The sequence below is a fragment of the Schistocerca americana genome, chromosome 3 (assembly GCF_021461395.2).
Source record: "Schistocerca americana isolate TAMUIC-IGC-003095 chromosome 3, iqSchAmer2.1, whole genome shotgun sequence".
Classification (NCBI taxonomy): Eukaryota; Metazoa; Arthropoda; class Insecta; order Orthoptera; family Acrididae; genus Schistocerca; species Schistocerca americana.
Window position 1 is genome coordinate 939335797 of NC_060121.1, and position 11218 is coordinate 939347014.

General features: G+C 36.4%; 1 protein-coding gene across 4 annotated transcripts in view; it reads right to left on the reverse strand.

Moving 5' to 3' along the window:
- The window catches only part of LOC124605953 (transmembrane protein 41A-like), a 60018-nt gene extending 49974 nt beyond the window's left edge, over positions 1–10044 (reverse strand). The window contains exons 1-2 of one of the 4 annotated variants that reach the window (XM_047137915.1): positions 9944–10044; positions 3682–3844 (exon numbers count right to left, since the gene is read on the reverse strand). In XM_047137915.1, the coding sequence (XP_046993871.1) occupies positions 3682–3810 (129 nt within the window). In that variant the 5' untranslated portion in view covers positions 3811–3844; positions 9944–10044. Of the gene's footprint in view, positions 1–3681; positions 3845–9132; positions 9310–9350; positions 9558–9943 lie in introns of those variants that run through there. The other 3 variants (XM_047137917.1, XM_047137916.1, XM_047137914.1) reach the window with 3 other exon arrangements.
- Positions 10045–11218: the final 1174 nt, after the last annotated feature.

The window sequence follows — 11218 nt, forward strand, 5'->3', positions numbered from 1 at the left end:
AAACATGGTATTGACACAATGCTTCAGCCAACAAGAAATATTGTGTGAATATTTGAAGACTGTTTGCTGCAGCAGGAATATGTCAGATCCCCTGCACTTGTGGCCAATTGTACATAGGAACTACAAAAATAAATATTAACATCTGCCTCAAGGAACACAAGAGCAAATTATGATGTTCCAATACAATGTAGGAACAAGGATACAACATGGATAACTAAATTTTACTTTTTCCACATTTCAGCACAGCTGCATTCAAAAATTTTTATTTGTGGTGATTAGCATTCATTTATGGTTTGTGAATGGACAATGTAGTCTGAAATTAGTCACCACACATAAAGATTTGTGAGTACAACTCTGACAGAAATTGGAAAAAATAAAATAAGAGCAGTTGTTGCCTGGGCGAGATGGATGAATCAGCTGGAGCAGATCATGCACTATGACCAAGAAACTAACACATTTGTTTCTCTGACACTATGGTTTTACCAAGATCTACTAACTACTAAATTAGGTTGTCCTGAGAGGGCATTTAAATTCAAAATCACAAAAACAGCTTCAACAGATAAGAAGAAGCATTGAAATTAGACAAGTTGGCAGCCTCAGTTCTAAATAAAACAAACAGCGCCAATTGTACCTCACTACAAGTTCCATAGCATATATTGGCATGATTCCATGATCTTAAGCAGTGATCTGATGACATCAAAAATCAATCGTTGCATGGATGCATGTAAAAATTTTGTCTTGCTAAGAATTTTTTGAGTTTGTAACTGCTTTTTGAGTTTGTTACAGTCTCTAATGATGTCTCCAGCATTGGAAGATGAAACATAGGCAGCGAATTATGCCTTGGACCATGACTTTATGCCCATAAAACAAATATCAGCAATTATGCAAACAGCAGTTGTGAAAGCCTGCATTCTATAGTAGATCCTAAAGTCATTTTTCAGGGAACTCAGTGCTGACTTGAAAAGTGTCATTCAATAATAAATAGGAAATTATCTGCATTTGGATGAAAATGTGAACCAGATGGTTGACTGAATATAGAATCAACACATTGAGAGATACAGAATTCCAGGATATTAGTTGAGGTGACATGCATGACAATAGTGCGGTTTGCCTAATTTCTACTTGAAAATACAACTTTGCATTAATGGTGAGGATTTCCACTTACTGCACTACAAAGGCGACCCTTTTTTATACAGCACTCATCAATCTGAAGATAGTTTTGAACATCACTGAGCTTTAGTAGGCATGGTCCCCTTGCTTGCCTTCCTCAGACCTGTGAACTGATTTACCCAGCCTGTTGGGCAACTACTGTTTAACATGGAACCACAGGGAAACTTTGCACTTTCCGCATAAACAAACATTGAATTCATTAGTGTATGCTTTTTTTCTAATATGTAGTGTAAACTTGCTTCATGTCCATGGTTACAAAGCGTTAAATAATTTTGAGATGGGGATCACAGTTTAATGCATGAAGGAGTTCAGCCTCCATGACACTGTACTATTGTGTGGTAATGTACGTTGTGAATGTTTACCAGTATGTCAATTTTTGTTGCATTAGCACAATTAGTTTCCAATTTATAGTGAGATAACACATTTCATATCAGTACCATCTAGGGCATCTAGCTCCCTTGAAAATGACTTTAGACCAGTCACCAGTAAAGGAAGAACTTTGTATACCTCCAACATTAACTTAAGTCTAGAAAGCCATAACTCATACTACGGCACACAGACCAGCAAGCCCAGACAGCATACCAGCAGGGAAACTCATTTGTGTTGAATACTTGGAAGATCATGGCTCAGATGCAATGCAAACTTATCTCAATATTTTCAGAAAAGATTCTGACCAAAATAAAGTTCTCAGACAAACAAAGTTATGACAGATATGACATAAAGGAGGCAGGCAGGACAACTAAGCATTAATGTCCTGTCAATGATGAGCTGACTGGATATGGAGCCCAAGATCAGAATCAGGGGAGAAAGGGATAGGAAATTGGCCATATCCTTTTCAAAAGAATGACTTCAGGGAAACCATGGAAAACCTAAATCTATATGCCTGGGCAGGAAAATGAAGCAACATTCTTCCAAATGCAAATCCAGCATCTTAAACATACTCACCTAAATTGGTATGGCATTTACAGGGCAACAACTATAAAAGAAGTGTTAGAAACAGAACACACACCTCAACAGTTCTTTATAGATCTAGTGAAGGCATCTGATATTGCTGATCATAGTACTCTACAGAAAATTTTTATATCCCATGAGTACCCAATTAAATATATATCAATCTTGAAAGTACTCTACGACGACACGGCAGCTTCAGTTATCACAACCAATAATTTTGGTGTACCTTTTGAAGTCAAAGTGCTTGAAGTGTGGCTGGGTGACAATGATTACTTACTTTATCAAATACATCTGAACTGTCCTACAGATTATTGAAGATCAGATGAAAAACTAACACAGCAGTTGGATGGGAATCATTTAAACCATCAAAGCTTAACACTAGAACTACAGTAATGTCAGTCACAATCTACAACTAGACTACAGTTTAACACACATTCTCCAGATCTCAGAAATTTAACAGAGTGCAAATTGTAAGCATATGTTTCTACATCACTTATCTAGACATAAAAAACACGAAGGACTTATTTTTCAAATAGTTTGTCACAGAAATCAACAATAATAAGTAACATCAGCACGGTTTGAAGGGAGTTGCCTACAGAAGCTCAATATGGTATATTTAACAGTCTGACTGCTGTCATGGGGACCTTCTCTATAGAAACAGAATTGATACCATGTGTTAAAGGAAAGTAATAAAATAAGAATGTGTGTCAAGCTATGTGCTAAAATGTATCAGATATTATTTGAAATGCAACATGAAGAAGAAAAAAACTGACAGCAATCGAATTTAGATGTGAGAAAGTATCAACTGAAGTTTAAAAGAGCTCACATAGGAAAAATAAACTTGGTTGACAAATATTGGCACCTAATAATTACTAAAGGATGATGCAAGAATGAACACTTTATAAGGCTTCATACACAATTGTATGATGTGCCAAAACGTAATACAAGCAGAGTCTCATCCTGAAAGAAGAGAATGATACAATACATAAAAATAGAAAATATATAATAAACATGATTAGTAGTAGCAAATAAGAAGCAATTCAGAATGGAATATCTACATAAAGGAAAAGCCATCATCAACTCAAAGGCTGATTTGAACACCACAGTGCTTTACTAGGCATGGTCCTGTTGGAGATGGTATGCCTTTGTCTTCCTCTCACCTTTGGACTGACTTTCCCAACCAGTTATAGGTGGTATTACAGTTTAACATGGACTCTGAACCACAGCGCAGTTCAATATTTTTTTGATTAACAAAAATTGTCAGGGGTGAAAGAAGTGATAAGTGACAGATAAAAATCTTGGGGCAGACTGGGGCTCAAACCCAGGACCTTTGGAACTTTAGTCTGACACTTTACCACTGAGTCCCAAAGAAATATTTATGAAATTTTAAAAGTCACAGATAACTAAAAAAATCAATCATACAAGTTGTTTCTTCTATCACAGGCTGCAGTTCTGATTAGATTACCTTGTTTTCATTTTCAAGTTTTGGGGCATCATCAATCAAGAAATGCAGCCAAATGACATTCCTTCTCAAACAGGTTATAGTTCTGATCAGCTTACCTTGTTTCCATTATTGAGTTTTGGGGCAATAGTTGTCAAGAAATACAGCCAGCCTGTTGCTAAAACAGCAACGGGTACAAGAAACCATATTCTTTTAACACTGTTGCTCTCTTTTTTAGTGGAATCCATCTGGTACTCTTGTTACAGAAACCAATTCATCTGTCTGAAAAAAACAAGCACACGAAAGAAAGCTTGTATTAGGGTTAATACAACCTGTTTACATTATAAAAGAAGGGTTCTTCTTAGCCCAAAGCTACTTTAGATTTTGAGAAGTAGGCAATATCGGCAAGTACAAAATTACTGTCCAATATCCTTGACGTCAGTTTGTTGTAGACTCTTATACTGTACTCTGAGCTCAAACACAATGAGGTATCTTGAACAGAATGACCTCTTCCATGCCAACCAGCATCAATTCCAAAAACATCAATCATGTGAAACCCAACTCTTTTCACATGACGCACTGGAATCTTTGGATCAAGGCAGTCAGATAGACATATTATTTCTCAGTTTCTGAAAAGCATTTGACTCACTACAACACCTACACTTCTTGTCAAAAGCCTGATCATATGGGGTATCAAGTGAAATTTGTGACCGGATTGAGGACTTTTTGGTAGGGAGGATGCACCATGTTATCTTGGATGGAGAATCATCGACAGATGCAGAAGTAACTTTGGTGTGCCCGAGGGAAGTGTGTTGGGACCCCTGCTGTCCATGTTGTATATTAATGACCTTGTGGAGAATATCAATAGCAATCTCAGATTTTTTGCAGATGTTGAAGTTATCTATAATGAAGTACTGTCTCAAAGAAGCTGCATAAATATTCAATCAGATAGTGATATGATTTCAAAGAGGCATAAAGATTAGAAACTTGCGTTAAATGTTCAGAAATGTAAAATTGTGCACTTCACAAAATGAAAAAAAAGTAGTATCCTATTACTATAATATAAGTGAGTCACAAAAGGAATTGACCACCTCGTGCAAATACCTGGGCGTAACACTTTTTAGGGCTATGAAATGGCATGATCAGATATGCTCAGTCACGGGTAAAACAGATAGTAGACTTTTATTTTGTTGATAGAATACTGGGAAAATGCAATCAGTCTACAAAGGAGATTGTTTACAAATCACTCATGCAACCCATTCTAGAATACTGCTCAAGTGTATGGGGCACATACCATATATGACTAGCAGGAGATACTTAATGTATACAGAGAAGGACAACATGAATGGTTACAGGTTTATTTGACCCATGGGAGAGTGTTACAACGATGCTGGAGAAATTGAATTGGCAGGCCCTTGAAGATAGATGTAAACTATCCTGAGAAAGTCTACTGTTTCAAGAACTGGCTTTAAATAATGACTCTTGTAATATACTACAACTCCCCAATGTATTGCTCACATAGAGATCATGATGACAAGATTAGAATAATTACAGTAGAGGCATTCAAACAATCATTCTTCTTGCACTCCCTATGTGAATGGATCGAGGAGAAACCCTAATAACTGGCACATGTCCTCTATGCACTTCACAATGGTTTGGAGAGTACAAAATAGGTGTAAATGTAGTTGTAGAAGGTATGCCATAAGAGAGGAAAAAATGAGACCTTGGCATTTGCACGCCTAACAGAAATAATGTGTTCCTGTCTTGATTTTGCTTTTCTTCTAAGATATAAAATGCTCCAAGCAGAGGTCATCTGAGATGAAGCAGTTTCTTAAAGTCCACAATGATGCAGGAAATGTACGGAATGCCTTTACAGGATAAATCTTTGCATTTTCCAAAAGTGATTTTTAGAAACTATGATTGCTTAGCATCTGCAATGATCTTATTATGAATAAATATATGTAGGAACACAATTTAGTTATTTTCTTATTGCGCCCACACATGCTGCTACTTGCTATCTGGTTGTATTCTGAAGCATTATTTGCTGCAGAGCTTCTATTTCTTACATTTGTCATTTGATATACAAGTAGAACATAATAGTTATTGTACTAGTTGACAGTATATGGACTATTAGTGGCAAATTATCTACGAACAAGAAGAGAAGTTTATCTTGAGTCAGGTGTCACAAAACTAAATAGTTGTGGCCACAGTGTAGTAATCATGAAGCTATGGACAAAGTCAGTGAGTACTCGAGATAGTTTCAACAGGCATTCAAATCATGCATTCATAAACAGGGTTCCTACAAAGAAAAGTTTAGATGCTTTTAAAACTAGTGTCTTCCATAGATTGGCACCAAATATATCAAAATGCCTATAGAAAACTGTCAAAGTGAAAAGGTAGTATTCCCTCAGACTAACTGAAATAAAATGCTTTGCCCAAATACTAAATGATAAGGACAAAGCTGCTAAAGAGACTGGGATTAGGTCAAAAGGACCTACATAAAGAGAAGTATAAAAACCAAAGGAGGAAAGCAATGCTATACTTATTGAAGCAGCTCGTGACTCTCACAAATCAGTGTGGGATCTTGTTAAGGAATGCAAGCTAAAGCCCACATTGTGCTTTAATTCTTTGCAGTTCAGATGAATTTAATGAACATTTTATAAAGAAATTGGACTGCAGAGTAGGTGAAATATCTGACGTTAGAAGAGATTCTGCAGCTGCTGTGAAATTTTGAAATAAATGTGGCATGGTCATATGGAAGAATGTTTATCCAAAAGATCTAGTAAAAGTTGTAAAAAGACTCTCAGGGCATGTCTGAAATCTGTCGAACTGTTCAACCACTGACAAAAGTAAAAAATAAATGCAACTATGCTGGGGAATTTCCAGACTTCATAAAAGCAGTCATGGTACCAGTTTGCAAAATAAAATGTGAAGCTACTGCCTCATAACTGTACTACCAGCACCAGCTAAAGTGATGGAGTCTATAATGAAAGACCAGCTCTTTTGCATTATTTAGATGGAAATCACCTCTTTTATGATTCAAAACATGGCTTTCGGAAGGGCATGTCAACAATAACAGCAGTACTTGACTTAGTTACAAATATAAGTCAGGGTTTTGAAGACAAAGAGTCTATAGCATTGACAATATGTAATCTTGGTAAAGCATTCAATTGTATGCCATGTAAAGGCCCTGTTCAGAAGGCTAAACTCATATGTTATTGGAGAAACTGTTCTACAAACTCTCCAGTCCTACCTGAATAACAGATGACAGACTGCATCAGTGCAAGGAGTGTGATCCTTGCATAATCAGATGAAAAGAAGTTACAACAAGGTGTGCGACAGGGATCCCTAATAGGGCCTATGTTGTTCCAGCGTTTTCGTTAATGACATAAGTTTCGATTAGCATACCTTGTTGTTCATGGACAATACAACCTTGTTCTCAAAAAGAGAAAGTGTTGTTCAACAAGCAGAAGTCCTAATTAGCAAGGCAAGAGCCTGGTTTATCACGAACAAAATAAAAATTAATGAATATCTAATGCTGAGACGTGCAACCTCAGTGATACTGGAGCACTGTTAAATGTCTGTTTTTTTTTGTTAATAATAAGTTAACCTGGCAAGAGCCCACTAAATACATAGATTTCAAATTTCATGTATCCTGCATCTCTTGTGGAAACTAAAAAGTACAATATCAGAACAGTACCAACTAAAAGTCTACTAATCAATGCTCCACAGTCACATCAGCTATAGGCTGCTGCTGCAAGCTGTGCAGGCTGCAAGACTGTGCTTTTCTTGCAAAAGAAAGCAATGAATATCATTATCTCAACCATAAAATTATGTATTGTAAATCAGTTCTTTATAGATTAGGAGTTCTAGCTGTTTTAGCCAATATAGATTCAACTGCCCCCTTCACACAAAGATAAATCAGAAAGCCCAAGATGTCGATTAACAAAGACACAAAACAGTTTCCCAATGGTGGCCCTATAACTATTTAATGCACTATCTAAAGATTTTCAGTCATCACCAGTGGAGCAATTTACAATTAAAATTTTATATAAATTAAGAGAGCAACCTTTTGTACAGTACTGAAGAATTCTTCTCAGGTAATAGAAGAGTGTCTACCTGAGCTGCAATTCAGTGTCACAACAACAACAGGGACTCCGCTACTTAACTACACTATTTTTTTATTTTATATTTGTAATTATTGTCAAGTATATTGTAATCTAATTCTTATAAAATCCATTTTCGCGTCACAGTCTCAGTTACAATATTGTATTCATTTAATTGTGTAGGATTATCATAATTTTGACGCAGTTTGTCCAGCCATGGCTGGCGAATGACATAGAATTGGTAACACAATGGTAACATATTTATCCAGTATTTCAAGAAGATAGGTCTCTGCATAAACATATACATGAGACCGCTCTTGAAGAAATTTATATGATCACATTTGTGCTGTGTGCACTTTTATTCTATCACATTTATGTATTCTACAGAATGTAAATGGTTTAACATCCCAAGTGACCTTGTGACATAATCCAATAGTATTTGGTAAGTACAATGGTCTTTATGGTGCTAGCTATGGAAGAATGCTCTAACACTGGCGGACTTCAAAAGAACTTTGTAGTAATATTCTATTATTGATTTACAAGACTAAGCTATAAACTTTGTTTCAGATAAAGCACAGTTTAAAGAGAGTTTGAAAGGCATTTTGGTAGGCAACTCCTTTTATTCTATATGGAATACCATAACAGGGACTGTTCGACCTTCTTAAGTAGAAATGTGTGTAGGATGTCAGTTTTGACAGGACTTGGTACCAACTGTCAAGATTAGGTATTTTGTGTACAACAAATTTATTAAAGTGCATAACACTGTTTCATTCTGACAATGTATTAAACCTGTAAATCTTAGCAGATCCAGTTCACTGTAATGTAATATCTTGACAGCCTCCTGACAAATGATCTGGGAAGTGAGTATTACATTCAAATGTTCTAGTTTATGCTCTTTGACATGTTCCACACCCTTGAGAATCATCTCATTTTTAGGTTTCTGGAATGAAACTGAATCTAATCTAATCTAATAAACCACAGTACCGGTTTCACTGGCATTCAAACGTTCTTGAACTGGTTCATGAGAGCTATGTGTACGTTACGGGATTTTCAATACGATCAGTGGGCACATATGTTCAGTTGAATAAAACTTACGACATATACAAATATGTATTTGAAAAGGTACCCTCTATTACATGCGAACTTAGGGGAAACACTAGTGACACGGTATTGATCTGTTCGCGAAGTTGAAACACGGTATTACATATTTGTTTGTTACAACTGATCAGTGACTAAGAAGAATTGGGGGGGGAGGGGGGGGGCAGTGAGGGTAGGTCTGGCGTCTTCGTTAATTTACTCATTTCCGAAGTTAGAAGCCTGAAAGCTAAAAAAAATGTGATTGCAAACATCTAATATTAAATATACTCTGAAATTATAGGATAATCTGCACGAGTGGTAACTTTCACACTCCCAAATACTGGGTAATGCGATAACTGTTAATATTTCATTTGCAGTCCTTGATACCTTTATCATAAAATGCAAAGTTTTTATTGACGTAGGTCGTATCCATCACATAGGATTTTTTTAAGCAGACCTGCTAAGAAACGCGTATGATTAATAATGGCACAAGAGATCTTATTATTTCGCAATACAGAGAAGAATGGAACGATTGCATTAGGGGGCAATGATACGAATCCATCACCACAGATCACAATATCACATGTAATCTGTTCACTACGCACCGTTGAAGTAATTCTGGTGTTAACTGACCTGTTAAGAAAGTAGTATTCGGTTAGTAAATACGAGTATCATGTAGTTTATTGTCTTGGGTATAATCACTTATTTGCTGTGAAATGTTAGTAATGGGATGCTTTGTAGAAAAAGCCTGGCAATACACGCTCGCCATCTAAACATTTCGTCATGTGGTTCTCAGCTGTCTTTCCATCTCTACGAACAAAAAACAAAAAAATAAATTTGAGACAGGTGAAGTATGATTAGGTGTCCACGATAAAGAGGTTCAATCGTGATGTATTCCCTAAAAGAATGATTGGTAATCCGTTATAATTTTGTTGTTGTTGAATAACAATCATGTTCTTACCGTTCGTATTTAAAAAAAAAAAAAAAACTTATTCATTAAAATCTTCACAATATATAGCCTTTAACAGGGAAGCAAAACAGTATTTGTGTGCTACGTTTTACGTAAGTATAAAACCAGAGGGAAGGATTTATATTTGAATTTTTATGGCGGACGAAGCACGATACGTACAGAAGACATGGAATTATTTTAGTATTTGACACTGTAACTGAATATGTTATTCAAATATGTGATACATACTGAAGACCTACAGAGGAGCATGACCGAGACACTAAGAGGTTACGTGACAACCGGTTTGTAGTTTATATGACGTTAAATACATTTATCGGAGGTTCAGAAATACATTGTATACAGATAGTTAACATGGTGTGAAATTTTGCCCACGAAGGGTGCTTATTTTACTTGCAGTTACTGTTGTGTATGTTATCACGCAGTCTTTTCTGTGGTCTTGTTATTTTGAATAAAAATGTTGACTCAGTGTGAATTTTTTTTTTTAATGCACAGTTCTTGTATTCAGTTTCTGTTTCCTGAAAACTGTTTTGCTGTGAAGAGAATTTCTACAAAATTTATCGTAGCATAGTTAATTGTTTCAACCCATAAAACCCTTAGTGGTTCCTGAGAACTTTGAATTAAGGAATACGATGTAGTCCAACGTCAAGGTCTTGGCATACGCTTTTGGTAACACTTTTGATTCTAGACTGTTTTTATTCTGACGTGCATGAACAGTTATTGTATCTTTGTTATTTGTTTATGTTTTAGGGATTTTGTATTAGGCTGTTCCTGGCATAGCAACCACAAATTTTCTCTTTCATTTTTTACAACATATGGGATAATTTTTCCATTGAATCAATAGGCTGGTGTCACCTGGAAATGTGCTCTGTTCATTTTCCCACCAGAATTACAGAGAAAAGCAGTATACTAATAGACAATATTTTTCAAGGTGACATAATTGGTTGTGCAGTAGCTAGTGGCCTCTCTGACCTGATGCACAAGTACCCATACTTGATAATGAATTTAAGTGTAATGAAGTGGTATCATGGAAAAAAGAATAATTAAAGAGCAGTCAACAGACAGTTCCTAGACAGCCTTACAGGAAACCGTATCTGTATAAAGTGATAGATGTCTGTCCCGAATTTAATGTGACAGTGGAAAATCCTGGACCTTGGCCCAACAAGCCACCTTTTGCTATGTCCACCTGCACCTCCCTGATTGTTCTATACACATCAAACCTACAAACCACCACCAACACACCCCTTTACATCTTGACCCATTCCACACTACAAAGCCAATTCTATACATCCCAGCCACCCATGGTTGTTGCATTTGCAATGACAAGCATTACCTTTCCACATATGCCGAGTGTCTAATTAAGGTGTTCACTCCTTGTTCAGAAAGAGATCTTCTGTGCGTTCTCTCTCCAGCCACTATCATCCCTCACATACCCAGTGATCCCACGCGAAGGAGTGCCTCCCTCATGACTCAGTACCACCCAGAACTGGAGCAGTTGAATAACGT